This window comes from Urocampus carinirostris, chromosome 12 (genome assembly GCF_059441175.1).
Source record: "Urocampus carinirostris isolate Australia breed hairy pipefish chromosome 12, RoL_Ucar_1.0, whole genome shotgun sequence".
Classification (NCBI taxonomy): Eukaryota; Metazoa; Chordata; class Actinopteri; order Syngnathiformes; family Syngnathidae; genus Urocampus; species Urocampus carinirostris.
The window spans coordinates 39512394-39531565 of record NC_142360.1 but is presented as its reverse complement, the minus strand read 5'-3'; the positions used below and the strand labels follow the sequence as shown (position 1 = coordinate 39531565).

Genomic DNA, 19172 nt, shown 5'->3' with positions numbered 1-19172 from the left:
TATATTTTTGTGTCTATTTGTAGTAATGTTATAGTATTACTGTAGTTTTATTTCTGTAGTATTTCCATCGTAGGGCTGTTGTAGTTACTGTTGTTGTATTTGTGCAGTATTTCTGTGATAATGCTTCTCTAGTAGTATTTTTGTAGTATTCCAGAAAAGCACAGGAGAAAAATCAGCTGCAGTCTGAGAAATGTCCACTTGGTGTTGATAGTCACTCGCAAAGACACTGGAGCTATATTACTTTTTTTGCTCTTCCTTTATCTCTCTTCTTCGCTATCTCTCTTTCTGAATATGTCTCTTGCTCTCTTCTTTCTTTCTGTTCCTTGTTTTCTCTATTCCTCTATTTTTCTTTCTTGCTTTCTATATACCACTTGCTCTCTTTCTCTGTCTCTTTACATCCTTTTTCTTGCTCTCTTCTCTCTCTCCCCCTCTTACCTTGATCTTGTTCTCGCTACCCGTTTAATTTATCTCTTGTTCTCTCTTGTTTTCCATTTCTCTATCTCTCCTGTACTTTCTCTTTTGTTCTCTAGCTTTCCTTATTATTTATCTCCTCTTTTCTATCTCTCTCCTGTTCTCGTTCCCTATCTCTCTCTTGTTCTCTTTCCCTCTTTTTATTTATCTTTTCCTGTTCTCTATCCCTCTTTCTCCTCTTTTCATGTCTCTCAAGTTCTCGCTTTATTTGTTCTCTATTTCTATCGTTCTCACTCTATGTATGCCTCTCTCTCGTTTTCCATCTCCCTGGTTCTTTCCTCTTTCCGTTTAATCTTCCAGTCTACGAGTCAGTTATAGAACTTGGGCGACACCCTGTGGCAGTTGGCGGCATTTCAAGATAAGGTGAAAACACGTTCATTCAATATTAGACCAGGAATACGCTCACAATTACTGTACAGGGGCTTAGCAAAAGTCGACACACCCTTGCTCGCATTTTTAACGAGAGTGAGGTCAAAACAAAAGCTAGCATCCTTTGCAATCTTCGTTGCGGTTAGCAAATTGTTTAAAAAGAAATCAAATGAAATTGCACGGTAAACATCTATAAATGAATCTAGTGTTGAAAAAAGATTTCATGATAATTGATATTCAAAAATGACGGATCCATTACTTTCTCATGCTTTTGTCGTGTAATGGAACTTCTGCTTTTAAATTCATTTTAAGTCCATGTGACTTATAGTCCAGAAAATACACACTTGCATCTGGTATGACCTAAAATCAATTGAACAAAATCGGAAAAGAAAAATATGACGTATTTGATCATAGTTGCGTAAGTCATCACGCCTTCTTATTGCTGGTTAGGTGCGTTTTGCACTCATAAACTACATTTTTTTGTCCGGATTTCAAATTCTATTAACGTTGCTAAGAAGAAAATCTTGCAGGGGCTGTTTCCGTGACAACAAAAACTCAGGTGTTTTGGACGGCGGCAGCTGTAAAAACCGACGTTCCCAAAACGCACCGTTGCCATCTGGACTTGGCGTGATGCGTCTTAATGTGTATTTTGGTTGCCATGGCGATCAAGATAAATAGTATCTGATCCAGGGTTTTCTCTCTAGTATTTGTGTAGTAAATGGACTGCATTGATATAGTTAAGTCATTTGTTTGGCCCTTAATCACAAGGAGTCTCAAAGGGCTGCAGAGACTATTAAAACACCATCCCCTGATCTAAAACCTACATGAGGGCAAGGAAAAAAACTCAAAAACATGTCAAGTCCTGTTTATCTGTTTGTCCCTTAATCACAAGGAGTCTCAAAGGGCTGCAAAGACCACAGACCAATGTTCCCTGTCATTTTCCAGGGGTCTGAACGTTCACACAAAGTCGGTGAGCAATGCTTGAAACAACAGTGAGCAACAGCGATCCCAAGTGTGGCAACTAAGTCGTGATCAAACATGTCCAAAACTTGACATCAAGTTACATTTTGCTGAGTTTCCGGCAATGCAAAATTATTTTTCTCTTTTGAATGAATTGACTCATGTACGATGGCCTACAAACGTCGTTTGTTTTTACAATTCTTTCACAAGATATTCATTTCTTTTTATTTCCTGATATATTTTGTCGCATAATATTAACATTTTGGGGGGCTTATTGATTCGGTTGTAAGATACAGAACTGTACTTAATCACATTTTTTAGTGGAAAAACAATGTTGGAAACAAGATTCACTTGATATGATTGGAAATTATTTGAATGCAACACAAACTTTCTTCTTTTTTTTCCCCCACTTTTTTTAAATTCCTTTAAAAAAATCTCATTGCGTTCATTTTTTTCGAGCTGTTACTTTTTTCTTTTTGTTCTCTATTTACTTTCCTACTTTTCTGGCTTTTTTTCTAATTTTTTCCTTCTATTTTTCACTTCCTTGTCTCTTTTTTCTCAGCTTTTCACTACTTTTACATTTTTTCTTTTTTGTTCTATTCCCCCCTTCCTTTAAGTCATTTTGTGCAAAATTTTACATAATATTTGGTCATGTTGGGATTAAAGAAGCAAAAACAACCTGAAGAGCCGTTTGGGACCCGGTTCTCTTTAGTGAGCCGAGCCGAAGAAGCCGGTTCTCGAAAAACTCTACTGACTTTACTCAACTTCGTCCTACTTCGACATTTTACCTTTATGCACTGTAACTTTGACTTAATTGGCTTCTTAATGAACAATTTCAGGTTTTCGATGTAAATCTCTTGAATTTCTGTCTCAAGGTAATTAGCTTGTTTTGATATTACTAAATATAAAAACAATGTTTCTCATACACACACACACACATGAAGTAACGTTTCAATAATCAGTCTAATTGCATCTCTTGTACGTTTATCAATCTTATATTCTTTTATTGTGAAATGCTCATGTGAACTTTCTCCCTGAAGTATAATAAATGACGCCCAACTTGGGGGCGGAGTCTCTTTCCCTTGTAACAACATCACATGAAGGACGTGAGGAAATCTGCTCTTGGTATGATTCGATTTTAACTATATATATGTATTTTATTTGGGTAAATATGGCCACGAAATAGTCTTAATGATGATTGACTTTAACACCCCCCCCCTTCCTCTTAAATCATTTTGTGCATAGTTTTACATCATATTTGGTGATGTTGGGATGAAAGAAGCAAAAACAACCCGAAGAGCCGGTTCCTTTTAGTGAGCCGAGCCAAAGAAGCCAGTTCTCTACTAACTTTACTCAACTTCATTCTACTGCGACTCGACTTCAAAATACCGCATTTAGGACACAACGTCAGGGGAACCCGTGTATTTTTACCTTCATGCACTGTAACTTTGACTTAAGTCGCTTCTTAATTAGTAATTTTGAGCCCTGATTTTTGTGCGCTGGCTAGATTTTCTTGTGCGCTGAGAATTGCGCACTGCTCGCAGCTTAGTAGTTTAGAATAGCCACAGACTATTCTAAACGACAGACTTATGACACTATCCCCTGATTTGAAACCTACATGAGGGCATGGAAAAACTCAAAAACCTCAACATGAGGAAAATGAAGAAACCTTGAGAAGGGACCCCAAATAATACAGATATCGTCAACACTAAATATAGGTCATTTATAAGATAGAGAATAGTGTGTTTTAAGTGCAGATTAGCACTCTACAAGTTTTATTTTTGTAATACCTTATTTCCATAGCAGTGGAAATACTTGGGAATATTTAATGTATCCGCAGTATTTTTTTAGTATTACAGAAGTTGTATTTTTATGTTTTTCGGTCTTTTTTTCAAAATTTTCCATAATGATTGTACTATAGAATTTTACTAGTATTTTTGTTGTATTTCCAGTACTACTTCCTTTAATTTTTTGGGGAATATGACTGCAGTAGTGTTTTCTCTGTAGTATTTCTGTTGTAATAGTATTGAAGTATTTTTGCATTACAGTATTACCAAAGTTGTAAAATTTTATTTGTGTTTCTGTAGAAGTATTTGTTGCCAGGACCCAATTGCGTTATTTTTCTCACAAGTTTTATCGAAGGAAAGAGGAAGGGCTGCGCCCACGATGCGGTGTTCGCTGGACACGGGAAGCAAATCGCTTCCGTACTCTGTGATCTGAACACGGAAGACTATCTTCCGTAGCGAGCGATGGCGGTGTCAAGGACGGAAAAACGGGTCGGTAGCCGAGACTGGGAGAGCAAGGCGTGGTCGGGGTCGGAAACGAGTCGTAAGCCTTAACGGCAGAGTAGACGTCGTCGGGGGCAAAAAAGTCATATCCCGGGACAGGAGAGCAGACATGGTCAGGATCAAAACGGGTCGTAGCCGCAGACAGACAGGAGCAAAAACGGGACAGGTGGGAGTCGGGGTCAAAAAAAGGTCTGCCTCGCATACACAGGTTCGCAGACGGACTGACAACAGGGGATTGACAGGAGGAGAACCCAAATGAGCGGGCACAGGTGAGTCACATCAGTAATCATGACATTTGTAGTTATTTCTATTGTAGTAGTATCAGTAGTACCTTTGTAAGTTGTGTTTTTGTAGTATTTCTGTCCTTCATATTACAGTAGTTGTGTTTTGGTTTTACCGTTTCTGTAACAGTATATATTAGTATGGTATTACTGCAGTGGTATTTTTCTTTTCAGAATAAAAGCAAAAGCTCATATTAGATCCCTGTTTTAGATAGATAGATACTTTATTCATCCCCGCAGCACTAAATGTAATATTAATTTTGTAGTAAATCTGTAGTAGTAGTAATTTCAATGTATAAACGTACAGGTCCTAGTACTTTATTTACTATCATATACATTGCCATTCTATTTCGACCATTTTCGGCCTGCGGGCCGGATGAAAAAGCCTGACAGGACCCGCATTTGCGGCCTGCGGGCCGTAGTTTGCCCACCCCATGCGCTAAAGTCAATCATAACCCACGAGTCTTGCTTTGTGTTGACACAGATTTTTAATTATTTCCACAACTTCTACGATTTTAAGAGAGAACTTTAAAAAGGAAATATTTACAAAACGGAAGAACGTCGAAAGGACCACTAGGTGGCATCTTAAGCACCCCAAAACTACAACAGAATCCTCTCGGGGGTCAGAAAGTAATTTCACTTTGGTGCAAGTACTTTTGAAAAAAGTAGCTTTGTTCTCGGAGTATAAATACGATGAAAGAGTCCTACGATAGAAGATGAGAGAGAACCTGGAAAAGGGCTCATGTTGTGCTTTAGTGCTTGGAGAGAGGTCTTCTGAAGAGCAGGATGTGAGGCTCTGCGGGGGAAAAGAACAAAATATAGAAAAATATTAGGGATCGGCTCAACTATACATTTCTCTTTTTCAATTTTGTCTTTGGCAATGCAATCTATACTGGCTTGCGAAACTATTTGGCCCCCTTGAACTTCAAACATCAAGATATAAAACTGTCATTTCTTGCGAAGCATCAACAATAAGTGGGACACCACCATGAAGTGGAACACAATTTATTGAATATTTCTTTTTTTTTTTTTAACAAACACACGATCCGGACCGTCAAACATGGTGGTGGCAGCATCATGGTTTTGGCCCTGCTTTTCTTCAGCAGGAAGATAGCTGGAGCCAAATATAGGACCATTTTGGAAGAAAACCTGATGGAGACTGGGCCATCCCAGATTTGTCTTCCAACAAGACAACGATCCAAAACATAAAGCAAAAGCTACAATGGAATGGTTCACCAAAAAACATATCAAGGTGCTAGAATGGCCAAGTCAAAGTCCAGACCTCGATCCGATTGACAATCTGTGGAGGGAACTGAAAACTGCTGTTCACAAACGCTTTCCATCCAAACTCACTGAGCTCCAGCTGTTTTGCTAGGAGGAATGGGCCAAAATATCAGTTTCTTTATGTGCAAAACTGATAGATTTCCTGTACTGTTAGTTGACTAATATTCTTTCGGGTTTTTTTCGCATTATTGCAACTTTTTACACCAATTTATAAGCTTTTACAGCAAATATCGGCTGGAAATATCAGTTATTGGCCTCCTCTTAATACTAAATTGGAATCGGTATCAGCCTACACATTTCATTATTAAATTATAAACAAAGGACTTGGGCTCCCTCTTGTGGTTTAGTGTGACAATATCATGTAAAATGATTTAACTGGTAATAATGAGTTATTGATTTCACATATAAGTCGCACCCCTGGTCAAACTATTTGAAAAAAAACTGACTTATAAAATACCGTACTAAAATGATTTTATTATTTTAGTGGGACTTTGAAGGACATTAGAGCAAAACATTGTAAATTTTCTTTGAATATTGTGTTAATGTGTAGATCATTTACATTTTCGCTACAGGATTTTAATAATGGCCTCATGTATTCATCAACGTATTTATTCATTGTCTTTTAAAGTGTTTCATCATCAGTTACACCAGAGACTTTTTTTCCCCTCGCTGTGCTTTGTTTATATCTTTCAGGACGACTTTCTGTTTTCCCTATTTTCTCGGTTTCCAGTTTCGATTCTGTCTAGTTTGTCCTATTAAATTTCGATATCCTGTTTTGATATCAATCTTGTCTGCCCCGTCCTGTCCGGTATCGACCCCATCCGTCCGATATCCGCTCGGGCAATTGGTATCGCTCTCGTCGGCCTCTGGCTTCCTATCGTTCCACGCCAGACTGCTGCCTAACGTGCATGACTCCCCATTTCCCGTCAAATAAAAGGCTTGTGTGAGTAACGTCACGCATTTGGGTCCTGATCCTGTTCCTGACACTATCTATCCATCTATCTATGCATAATCAATATTTTTTAACACAATAGAATATAACCGCCCCTGCGTTTGGCCAGCAACCACTCCAGAGCGCCCCCCGCCTACCTCCCTATTTTCTCACTAACATTGGTCTCTGGTACCCTAAAAATTGTGTGATAATGGTATGATACCGGATGCCTTTTCTTGTGTCATCTACATCCCTAAGGATACAGTAATTACACTTGAAATTACGTTTATTATTTTATTCTACTTTTAAATTAAATTTGTTTTTTTGTTGATCGGATCATATTTGGAATTTGGATTCTATTTAAACCAAGTGACAGATTTACTTTTTCCATATTTTGTATTCCCGTTCCCACAAAATTATTTTATATAGCCGCCGATATCTATGAACCGGAAGTGCCGAAAAGGGGGACGGGACTCGCCTGGTTTGTGGATCATGTAGTGGATCCAGCCCTGGCTCTGCTGGACGCCGAGGTTCCGCCACTCCTGTTCGGACATCAGGTGCGAAGACGGAACCAGTTTGGAAAGCGGTTTGGGCAAAACCACGTGCCTACAACAACAAAAACGAGACAACTTCAGTTTGATTGACCCTACTCTTGTTTTATGGTCGTCACTAACCCCTTTTGGGTTTGAAATGCATACAAAAAACACATACATTTGTCTATTGCTTCAAGCCTCACTAAACTTATCCAAAAATATCAATAAAAAGAAGAGAAATGTTTCACATTACAAAATACAGGGGTTGTACAAATTCAAGCACTTTTCATGCACTTTCAAGGCCAATTTGTAAATGTTCCAAGAAATCCAACCCCGATCAAAACAACGCTTTGTTTTTTGTTGAATTTAAAGATTAAAATAGAGTCAGCCAGCATATATTTGATGCTATTTTGAGCTGTTTTTCTCTATCATCTTTGTGTGTCAATGGGCTGCTATAAACTGATCCGGTGTTGGGATCAGTATTTTTATACTACTATGGAAATTAAAATCTATAAAAATACTACAAAAATACCACTCCAGTAATACTGACAAACAAAAATACTACTACAGGCATATTAAAACAGAAAAACTACCAACAACTTACAAAAATACCATTACTGTAACACAAAAAATACTAGTCAAGTTTATCTGTACTGCTAGAGAAATTTTACAACAAAAAAACAATAGAAACACTAAAAAAACACTTTTGTGAAAATACTTCTATTGAAATACAGTACTTTAAAAATACCACTAAAGAAATACTACAAAAATACAACTGCAGTAATACTACAGAAATACTACAGATATAATGCCAAAATTCAAGTATGGAATACTACAAAAGTAAAACTATAGTAAGACAACAAATACTGCAAAAGTACTAAGGAAATACAATTAAAAATTAAATAAATTAACAATTAATACTACAAAATAGTACAAAACACTACAATGGAAATACTTAAAAAAAAAACATCCACAGGAATATTACAAAAATACCATTACAGTACCACTGTAATACAAAAAATACAAGTTTATCTGTACTGCTAGAGAAATATTACAACAAAAATACAAAAGAAAGATTACAAAATACTATTGTGAAAATACTTTTATTGAAATACAGTACTTTAGAAATACCACAACAGAAATACTAGAAAAATACAACTGAGAGAGAGAAATACAATTAAAATCTAATATGGAAATACTACAAAAATAGTACAAAACACTACAATGGAAATTCTTTAAAAAAAAAAAAACATCTACAGAAATATTACAAAAATACAATTTCAGTACCACTGAAAAAAACTATACTATTTAAATATTACAACAAAAATAATTCAAAATAATCCTACAGAGAAAACCCTACTGCAACCATATTAAAAAAAAATACGACATATACTAGAAAAATCTACAATGTAAACACTACAAAAAAGGGTGATGAGCTCCAGCACCCCCGCGACCCAACTGAGGATAAGCAGTGCAGATAAATGGATACTCTAAAAACCCGACTTCAGAAACACTACTACGGAAATAATAAATAAGGAAGCCCAACAAAGTCACCAATAAATCCGTACAAAAAACGTTGCATATTATTGTTTATAGTACATTTTAAAACTTATTTCAACTTAGGTGTTACCTGAACTTCGCGTTAAAAGCGTTACTGTGAGCTAGCATCGTTAGCTTAGCTTCCTGTTTACCTGTACTCGAAAGAGTCGTCGTTGTATTTGTCAGAGTAGTAAATGTCCTTCTTCGACATTTTTATCCAAAGGTGAAGCTGAACGTCGGCTAAAAATATACAAAATTAAATGTTTTAAGGCGGATAATTGAAGTCGTCCGCTTGGAAAATGTCTCCCGAATCCGAACTGGTCCGTCGGGTTGTCAGCTCAATATTTATGTAGATTTCAAAAAGTAACGTTCCGGTCCGCGCCTTCTTCCCATTGGTCGAGACGCTGGGCGTGATGAACAACACAGCGATGAACAAACCAATCGGAACCGCCGATGTTCGAGTGTCGTCATCTTTTCTTTTTTGCTTGAAGATAATGGCGGTTGGAAACTGTTCGCAATCATTAGCGCCTCCTATCGGATTTGTGAAGTAATAACAAACAGGTTCGTTCTTTTTTGACTAGTCAAAATTGAATTAAAATGTACAGTGGGACCTCGGTTATCGCGGTTAATGGGGACCAAAACCACCCGCGATAAGTGAAAATACGCGAAGTAGCGGCGCACCTAAAAAAAAAAAAATTTTTTTAAATATATATATATTTTTTTTAATTTTATCATTATTATTTTTTAGACCCGGTTAATGGGGACCAAAACCACCCCTGAAAAGTGAAAATCTGCGAAGTAGCGACGCCCCTTCAAAAATGCTTACATTTTTTTGTCGTTTTTTTTTTTTTTTTAATTATTTTATTCTATTATTATTATTTTTTAGACCTGCGAAGCTCTGAACCCGCGAACGTGGAACCACGAAGTAGCGACGCCCCTTCAAAAATGCTTAAAAAAAATAAAATATATATAATTTATTATTATTTTTTAGGCCCGCGAAGCTCTGAATCTGCGAATGTCGAAGCGCGAAGTAACGAGGTCCCACTGTATTTCAGATTCAGATTCAGATTCAGATCTACTTTATTGTCATTCTAGTACACGTGTATACAGAACGAAATGTCGATGCATCTGACCCCCACAGTTTCCTTGAATGTACAGATATAAATAATGTTGTATTGTATTTTGGCTACGTATAGTATTTTACCATAGTGCCGATAGTGCAAGAAGAGTAGCTAACCAGATGTGCAAAATGGGCAGTCAGGTTAACAAGTCAGGTACACAGTAACATTAACACTGTAACAATAACGCTGTAATTACAATAGTGCAGAGAGCAATGTGCAAGGAGTGGCAAGCTATAAAAAAAAACTGCCAGTAGTGCAAAAAGTCAGATTAGCAGCCGTTTAGATTTAAGTTAACTATATGTTAGATTGACCATTTAACAGTCTAATGGCCAGGGGGACTAGACTATTGCGGAGCCTGGTGGTCCTGCACCGCACACTGCAGTACCTCTTCCCAGAGGCTAGCAGAGTGAACAGTCCATGATGGGGGTGAGAGGGGTCCCCGGTAATGTTTTTAGCATGGGATAGGCAGTGCTTCTGGCCAATGTCCTGAATGGAGGGAAGTGTAGTCCCGATTATTTTCTCTGCTGTCCTCGTTACCCTCCTCACACTACCCCAGTCGGTAGCGCTGCAGCCTCCACACCACACAGAGATACAGCTGGTCAGGATACTCTCTATGGTGCCCCTGTAGAATGTAATGAGGGAGGGTGGGGGCAGGTGGGCTCTCCTCATCCTCCGCAGGAAGTACAGGCGCTGCTGTGCCCTCTTAACCAGTGATGCAGTGTTCACGGACCAGGTGAGTTTGTTTGTAATGTGCACCCCTAGGAACTTGATACTGCTGACAACCTCCACAGCCTTGTTGTTGATGCAAAGTGGGGCATGGTTGGGCTGGTTTTTCCTAAAGTCGACAATGATCTCTTTAGTTTTGTCGACATTCAGGACCAGGCTGTTGTCCCTGCACCAGCCCACCAACTGCTCCACCTCCTCTCTGTAGGCCAGGTCGTTGTCATCCCTGATGAGGCCCACCACTGTTGTGTCGTCAGCATACTTCACGATGTGGTTTGTGGCGGACCTAGGGACGCAGTCGTGTGTCATCAAGGTGAACAGCAAGGGGCTCAGGACGCAGCCTTGGGGGGAGCCCGTGCTGAGGTAGATGACATCTGAACTGTTCTGACCTATCCGCACTGATTGGGGTCTGTCACAGAGGAAGTCCAGCAGCCAGTTCCGCAGGGGGGTGTTGAAACCCAGGAGTCTCATTTTGTCTACCAGATGTTGTGGGATGATGGTGTTGAATGCTGAACTGAAGTCCAGGAACAGCATCCGCACATGGGTGTTCTTCTCCTCTAGATGTGTCAGGCTCAGGTGAAGCGCAGAGGAGATGGCATCCCTGGTGGAGCGGTTTGTCCTGTAGGCAAACTGAAAGGGGTCGAATGAGGAGGGGAGACTGGAGGTGATGTGCTCTTTAACCAGTCTCTCAAAGCACTTCATTATGATAGGAGTCAGTGCAACGGGCCGGTAATCGTTGAGTGATAAGATCTGGGGTTTCTTTGGCACTGGGATGATGTTGGCAAATTTGAAGCATGATGGTACTTTGGCTTGGTCTAGCGAGGTGTTGAAAATGTCTGTTAGTACACAAGCCAGCTGATCGGCGCACTCCCTAAGTACCCGCCCCGGAATGTTGTCCGGGCCTGGAGCCTTCCTTGTGTTGACCCTTCTCAGGGTCTTCCTCACGTCAGATGAGTCCAGGTGGAGTGCTCTTTCGTCCTGATTTGGAACCGCTTTCGCTGCAGGGGTGCCGTTTTGTGCCTCGAACCTTCCAAAGAATTTGTTGAGGTCATTCAGAAAGTCCATGCTAGTGTTCTGCACTGGGGCGGTGGTTGGCTTGTAACTGGTGATGGCCTGAATGCCTTTCCACATATCCCTGGTGTTGGTTTTATTGAGGAAACGTTCCTGGATTTTTTGACTGTGCGTTCGCTTTGCTAGTCTGATAGCCCGGTTCAGGTTAGCCCTCGCTGATAACAGCGCCTCCTTGTCACCAGATCTAAAGGCAAGGTTCCGTACTTTTAGTTGTTTTCGTATTTCAGCAGTCATCCAGGGCTTCTTGTAAAGCAGTTTTAAGAAACTGAAACGTACAAAGTGATTTATAGAAACATTTTTTAATAACAAGATTATCCATTTTCATTCACTTTGTTTTCATACCAAAGCTAAAATATGACAGAAATACAATGAATATAACAGTTTTCAAATCAACAAACAGGAGTCATAAAGATAACAAAAAAAATAAAGGTGGGGTTCATCGTTAAAAAGTTCCAAATGAAACATTTTCTCTATTGTATATATGTTGACAATACCTAACTATGTGACGGTTGACATGGCGCCCAATTGGCACCACCCGTGTGGCACCAGCTAAAGCTTGTTGACAGATTGGTTTCCGTCTATTTAGGCTCAGTGCTCTCACTCTTCCTTTGTCAGTCCGTCAATGAACCTCTGCCCCGCGAGACGTGGGTTTTGACTTGGTCCTGTTTCCTGTTGTTATTTCTTGTTCGGAATGGTTCCCGTTTATTTTGTCCTGTTTAATATTGATTTCCAGTTTCGTTCCCGTCTAGTTTGTCCTGTTTAATTTCAATATCCTGTTTTGATATCAATCCCGTCTGTCACGTTGTTTAATATTGGTTTCCAGTTTCGTTCCCGTCTAATTTGACCTGTTTAATTTAGATATCCTGTTTTGACATCAACCCTGTCTGTCCCGTTGTTTAATAACGGTTTCCAGTTTCGTACCTGTGTAGTTGGTCCTGTTTAATTTCGATACCCTGTTTGATATCAATCCTGTCTGTCCCGTTGTTTAATATAATTTTCCAGTTTCGTTCCCATATGGTTTGTCCTGTTTATTTCAATATCCTGTTTTGATATCACTCCTGTCTGTCCCATTGTTTAATATCGCTTTCCAGTTTCGTTCCCATCTAGTTTGTCCTGTTTAATTTCGATATCCTGTTTCGATATCAATCCTGTCTGTCCCATCCTGTCCGATATCGACCCCATCCGCCCGATATCTGCTCGGGCAATTGGTATCGATCTCGTCGGCCTCTGGCTTCCTATCACTCCACGCCGGACTACCGCCTAACATGCATGACCACCCATTTCCCGTAAAATAAAGGCTTGTGAGAGAAACGTTACGCGTTTGGGTCCTGAAGATAATTTTTGTCAGGAAAGGCCAGATCTGACCTTGGGCCCCCTCCTCAAGGTCACCTTTCGGAACGTATCCTGTCACTGTGGGGGTGGGGGTTTGAGATAACCCCCGGCTGGTCTCCGTGGCGACTGCACGCACATCTGATGGGTGATATTGCACGAGTGGAAAGTGATAGCCCCTACCTGCCGCTATGGGGGGGCCACAGGGGGTCCGCCCCCCCCTGCACAGAGGGCTTCTGCACCCTTACTTAAAGCCTGATCCTTATTTCTTTTTTGGGTTAGTCCTAATTATATACAACCACCCCCTCCCCCGTGTATTTAATATGCCCCCCTTTGAAACTGATGTTAGCTCGGTGGTTTGGCGAGGCGAAAAGCAGGATGGGGAGGTGAAGACCAGACAGCGATACAATACCCAGGGGGCGGAGCTTTTGCTCCTCACCTCGCTGATAAGCTGGGGAGGGTCTTCTTTAGTGCTAAGCTCTCGGAAGACACTCAATGCACGATACTCGGGTTTCTGACTAAACGGGTGCGATGGAGAAACGGTATCCCGATATAGCGGGCAAAGAGAAAGGTGAGTTGAACGATTATCAATCGGTCGTGCTGTTTTCTCGCTCATGGAAAGTCCGATTCCGATCGATTATTTCGAAATATACAGTAGTTAATGTCACGGTTGCCATGGCGGCCAATTGGCCCCGCCCGTGTGGCACCAGCTGCGGCTCATTAACAGATACCTTGAAGTACTTTCTGTCTTTTTAAGTTCAGTGCGCTCTCTCTTACTTTGTCAGTCCGTCGACAAACCTCTGCCCCGCAAGCTGTGGGTTTCGACTCGGTTCTGCTTCCTGTTGGTATTTCCTGTCCGGTATTGTTCCTGTTTATTATGTCCTGCTTAATATCGGTTTCCAGCTCCGTTCCCGTCTATTTCTGTCCTGTTTATTAGGCTCAGTGCTCTCACTCTTCCTTTGTCAGTCCGTCAATGAACCTCTGCACCAGCAAGACGTGGATTTTGACTCTGTCTGGTTTCCTGCTTGTGTTTCCTGCCCTGTATTGTTCCCGTTTACTTTTGTCCTGTTTAATATCGGTGTCCAGTTTTGTTCACGTCTATTTTGTCCTGTTTAATTTCGATATCCTGTTTTGATATCAATCCTGTCTGTCCCGTTGTTTAATATTGTTTTCCAGTTTTCGTTCCCGTCTAGTTTCTCCTGTTTATTTTTGATATCCTGATTCCTTATCTACCCTGTCTGTCCCGTCCTGTCCGGTATCGACCCCATCTGTCCGATTTCAACTCGGGCAATTGGTATCGATCTCGTCGGTCTCTGGCTTCCTGTCTTTCCACGCCAGACTACTGCTTAACATGCATGATTCCCAATTTCCGTCAAAGAAGCTCTGCCCCGCAAGACGTGGGTTCTGACTCGATCCTGTTTTCCTGTTGGTATTTCCTATCCGGTATTGTTCCTGTTTATTTTGTCCTGTTCAATATCGGTTTCCAGTTTCGTTCCCGTCTATTTTTTTCCTGTTGATTATTCTCTCCAGTTTTCGTTCCCGTCTATTTTGTCCTGTTCAATTTCGATATCCTGTTTCATTATCAATCGCGTCTGTCCTGTCCTGTCCTGTCCGGTATCGACCCCATCTGTCCGATATCAACTCGGAAAATTGGTATCGATCACGTCAGCCTCTGGATTCCTATCATTTCACGCCAGACTGCTACCGAACGTGCATGACTCCCCATTTCCCGTAAAATAAAAGGCTAAGGTGAGTAACGTCACGCGTTTGGGTCCTGATCCTGTTCTGGTTCATGACACCTTGCTAGTAACAGTGACTCCCTTTGGTACCCAAATGCCTTGATTTCTAATTACCGTATTGTCTGCACTATGAGGCGCAACAATCAAAATTTGTCATTTGTGAGATTTTATTATTCAAAAGGCGCATCAGACTATCAGGTGCATAGGTTTAAAACTACATTAAGGGGTAGGGTTGCACTGAAATGAAGTACCATTATTTTGCAATTATTGATCAGTCAAAATATATCGATGATTAAAATTTCACTGTATTTAATATAAATTCATACATTACAAATATTACATGAAAAATATGTAACGATTGCCATGGCGCCCAATCGGCCCCGCCCGTGTGGCGCCAGCTGCGGCTCATTAACAGATTGACTTTCCGTCTTTTTAAGCTCAGTGCGCTCTCTCTTACTTTGTCAGTCCGTCAACGAACCTCTGCCCCACAAGACGTGGGTTTCGACTCATTCTTGTCCCTTTTGGTATTTCCTGTAAGATATTTTTCCCACTTATTTTGTCCTGTTTAATATCGGTTTCCAGTTTCGTTCCCGTCTATTTTTGTCCTGTTTACTATTTTCTCCAGTTTTCATTCCCGTTTAGTTTGTCCTGTTTATTTCGATATCCTGTTTCAGTATCCATCTTGTCTGCCCCGTCCTGTCCGGTATCGACCCCATCCGTCCGATATCCGCTCGGGCAATTGGTATCGCTCTCGTCGGCCTCTGGCTTCCTATCGTTCCACGCCAGACTGCTGCCTAACGTGCATGACTCCCCATTTCCCGTAAAATAAAAGCTTGTGTGAGAAACGTCACGCGATTGGGTCCCGATCCTGTTCCGGTTCTGACAAATGCTAAATAAATATAAATTTCTCGAACGATGAGTATTAAGAAAAATGCACATTGATATGATAGTTCATGTATTTTTGCTTGTTATCCAAACCAATACTGGGGTTTTTAGGTCATTGTGTGTTATATAGCGCCTCCTAGTGGTAGAAAAATAAACCAGTCATTCATTAAAAAATGTCTTCCATCTCTTTGCAAAGGGTACCCCTCAAGGAACAGAATATTAAGGAGGGGGGGATAAGAAGAAAATGGTGCGCGTCAGTTACTTTGACTCCCCGTAGTTTGTGATATTCATTGTTCTTTGTAGCACTCATTTTGGGTGGCACTACGCAAAACAGTGACGCCTAGTGGTCAAATATTACAGTGTCCCATTAGGTAAATAAACTTAAAACCTGCAATATTAAGATATACTATGTTTACTTATTGAAGTTTATGAATTGAAACAATAAATGTGATGTAGAAATTTTCAAAATAAAACGTAGTATCTACTTCACTGTCTCCAGGACCGGGACCTGGTCGCTACAGGTTACCGCCCACCATCGGCTTCATTGGCCATGACGTCACTAAGGAAACAAGCCCCGCCTACTCCTTCCACGGCAAAATGAGCGACAGTAGTAAGACTCACCTTTATCCAATTTCTTGAGTGACAAAAGACAAAATCAACTAAAAACGAAAGAAAATCAGCATTACTTTGTATAAAAAACGTCGTTGTTCTTAATTGAAGTGCTAAAGGAGACAAAAAAAAGCATTTACTTGTACCTGTGTCTTTGAAGTGGGGCATAGTGACGAGCGACCGTGAAAACTACTCTTCTACACTGTATTTATTTTTTTGTTTTTGTTTGTGATTTCTTTATTTTGTTTTGTTTTGATGTGTAGTGTATCACGTGGATTGCAGTCCGGGCCCCCGGTATCACATCGATGCGAAGACCACCCGCTTGGGGAGACACCGTACCCCTGCTTACTCCATTCTGGGAAGACATAAAGTACAAAGTAGGGGTTTTATTCTAATTATATTGCAATGATAATTAGAACCAGGGGCGGTACAAGGGGGGAGTGGGCAGGGGTTGCGCAGTGCCCACCCATGGACACGCTCTGCCCACTCAAAGAAAACGGGATGTTGGGGTGAGGGTAGTCTGATAAATGAAGGAAATACAAACAAAAGAAGAAATTAAAGAAGGGTAAAAGACAATATTAATAAAATAATGAAGCAAAAAACAAGTAAAAACCATGGGAAAAACAAACAAAATAATAAAAGAAAGAAAAAAAAACAGGAAAATGTCAGGACCAAACCGGAATCAGGACCCAAATGGACCCAAAAACAGGTCGATAGCCGGGACAGGAGAAAAAAAACGTGGTCCGGGTCAGAAACGGGCCGTAAGCCGGGACAGGAGAGCAGATGCGGTCAGGAACAAAAAAACGGGCCGTAAGCAAACGTAGTCGGGATCGAAAACGGGTCGGAGACAAAAAGGGAGGTCAGGAACGGATGGGTGGAAAAACAGGTGCAAAAACGGGGACAGGCGGGAGTCAGGGTCAAAAAAAGGCTTGCCTTGTATCAACAACAATCTTCGCAGACGGACTGACAAGCGGAGAGTGACAGGGCTGAGCTTAATAAAGGACAGGGAACCAATCAGGTAACCCGCAGCAGCTGGCGCCAAATAAGCGGGCACAGGTGATACTAATCGGGAATCATGACTGACAAAGAGAAAAAAAACTAGAAAATAGAAAAGACTTGAAAAAAGAATAAAAACATTAAAGAAAAAAAGGGGAGAAAGAAGAAAATAATAAAGAAAAAATAGTCAAATGTAGGAACAAAAAGAATAAAAGAAAAAAGGAAGAAGACAGAAAAAAAGAAAACAACAAGCAGGGAAAAAAATTAGAAAAAGGGTAAGACTTAAAAGCTAGGAAGAAAAGAAAAGAAATAAAAATGAAATAAAAGGGAGTAAGAGCCTCGGTTTGGCCAATTCAAATTCAACTCCAACCTGCAATGGTTTCCTTTCGCCACTGGATGGCCCTGTCATTCCATTTTCTCCCCGGCTTCAGAGGAGCTCCAGGACGGCCCGGGACCCGGCAGTTACAGCCCCGAAAGAGCCCCGCCCTGCAACCTCCAGCGCCGCCCGCCGTCCTACAGCATGGGCCGCCGCACCCGCTACCGGAGCGTGGACCCCGTGCCCGCCCCCAACAGGTACACCCTTCCCCCGCTCATGGGCCCCCGGGTCCCGCACATAGCGTCCGGCGCCAGCTACTCCATGTCGGCTTGCTTGGGGCGAGGGGGCCCGTCGGTGGATCCGGCCATGACGCCGGGACCTTGCCGCTACGACAGCACCCACCCCAGCGTGTATCTCCGCCGGCCGCCCGCCTTCTCCATGTTAGGGCGGCACGGAGGGGCGAGGGAGGCCCCCCAGGTCCCGGGTCCCGGGGCCTACGACCCCCAAAGGGTGACGGCGCATCAAGCGAGGGCGCCGGCTTTCTCCATGGGAATCCGCCATTCGGACTTTGTCACCCCGCTGGTCGTCGCTATTTCCGATTAGCCGCGATGGGAGCCTTTTTCCGCGACAGGGGCGTTACCCGGGAGGTTGGGGGTGGGCCAGTGCCACCCAAAGAAAAACGGATGTCACGGTGAGGGGAGTCTGGAAAATGAACAACGGCAAACAAAGGAAAAATAAAGAGGGGAAAAAAGAGACATAAAAGAAAATCTGAGCAGAAAGAGTCGTACAAAACTGGAGAAAAAAGAGAAAAAAAAAGAATCAGATGAGAAAAATGGTAAAAGCAGGGAAAAAAAGAAATAAAAAAAGCAAAAAAAAACCATAAGGAAAAAAGGAAACAAATGAGAAAACAAAGCATGTAAAAAAAGGAGCAAAAGTTATGGATAAGGAATAAAACGAGCAAAAAATGTTGGTGTCATTTTTACACGAAAATGAGCAAAAATGGGACTTTCAGAGACATTTTTGCACGAAAATGAGAAAAATTGAGACTTTAGGTGTTGGTTTCACACGAAAATGACCAAAATTGGGACTTTCAGTGGTGTTTTTGCACAAAAGACCAAATTTGGGGTTTTTGGTGTTGGTTTTGCACGAAAAGGCCCACAATTGAGACTTTCAGTGTGGTTTTTGCACGAAATTGAGCAGAAATTGGACTTTCAGTGGCATTTTTGTGCAAAAATGAGTAAAACTGAGACTTTTTGTTGGTTAACACGAAAAGGCCCACAACTTTCAGTGTCGTTTTTGCACAAAAATGAGCAAATATGGAACTTTTGGTGGGGTTTTTACACAAAAATGACACAATTTTAGACTTTCAGTGGCATTTTTATGCGAAAATGACCAAAAGTGAGACTCAGTGTTTTTTGCACAAAAAGGAGCAAAATGTGGACTTTTGGTGTCATTTTCACACAAAAACGATCAAAAATGGGACTTATAGTGTCGTTTTTGCAAGAAAATTTGCGAAAATTTGACTTTTCATGTCGTTTTTACACGAAAATGAGCATTTATGGGACCTTAGGTGTCTTTTTTTTTCTCAAAAATGCCCAAATTGGGACTTTCAGTGGCGTTTTTGCCTGGAAGTGAGAGAATGTGGGACTTTTGGTGTTGGTTTCACGCGAAAATGACAAAAATTGAGAGTTTCAGTGTCCTTTTTGCACGAAAATGAGCAAAATTGA

The 19172-nt window shown here is 41.1% G+C and overlaps 2 protein-coding genes across 2 annotated transcripts; one reads left to right on the top strand and one right to left on the bottom strand.

The window, feature by feature from the left end:
* Nucleotides 1-4834: 4834 nt before the first annotated feature.
* cks2 (CDC28 protein kinase regulatory subunit 2) lies at nucleotides 4835-9033 on the bottom strand. Its single transcript, XM_088349194.1, has 3 exons — nucleotides 8809-9033; nucleotides 7063-7190; nucleotides 4835-5165 (listed from the first exon to the last, which is right to left on the bottom strand). Exons 1-3 carry the CDS (start codon nucleotides 8865-8867, stop codon nucleotides 5122-5124), a joined length of 231 nt encoding a protein of 76 aa, XP_088205320.1. The 5' UTR covers nucleotides 8868-9033; the 3' UTR covers nucleotides 4835-5121.
* A 6994-nt stretch (nucleotides 9034-16027) lies between these two features.
* cimap1d (CIMAP1 family member D) lies at nucleotides 16028-18272 on the top strand. The gene is made up of 3 exons (XM_088349195.1): nucleotides 16028-16134; nucleotides 16397-16510; nucleotides 17561-18272. The coding sequence occupies exons 1-3, from the start codon at nucleotides 16122-16124 to the stop codon at nucleotides 18046-18048; spliced, it is 615 nt and encodes a 204-aa protein (XP_088205321.1). The 5' UTR covers nucleotides 16028-16121; the 3' UTR covers nucleotides 18049-18272.
* The last annotated feature ends 900 nt before the right edge of the window (nucleotides 18273-19172 follow it).

Excerpts from the sequence above, each read along its gene's own strand:
- cks2 (XM_088349194.1), bottom strand. The coding sequence starts at position 8,867 with ATGTCGAAGAAGGACATTTACTACTCTGACAAATACAACGACGACTCT. Across the intron at positions 7,191-8,808 it reads GACGACTCTTTCGAGTACAG|GCACGTGGTTTTGCCCAAAC; the intron begins GTAAACAGGAAG and ends TTGTTGTTGTAG. Across the intron at positions 5,166-7,062 it reads CTACATGATCCACAAACCAG|AGCCTCACATCCTGCTCTTC; the intron begins GCGAGTCCCGTC and ends TTTCCCCCGCAG.
- cimap1d (XM_088349195.1), top strand. Across the intron at positions 16,511-17,560 it reads GGGAAGACATAAAGTACAAA|AGGAGCTCCAGGACGGCCCG; the intron begins GTAGGGGTTTTA and ends CCCCGGCTTCAG.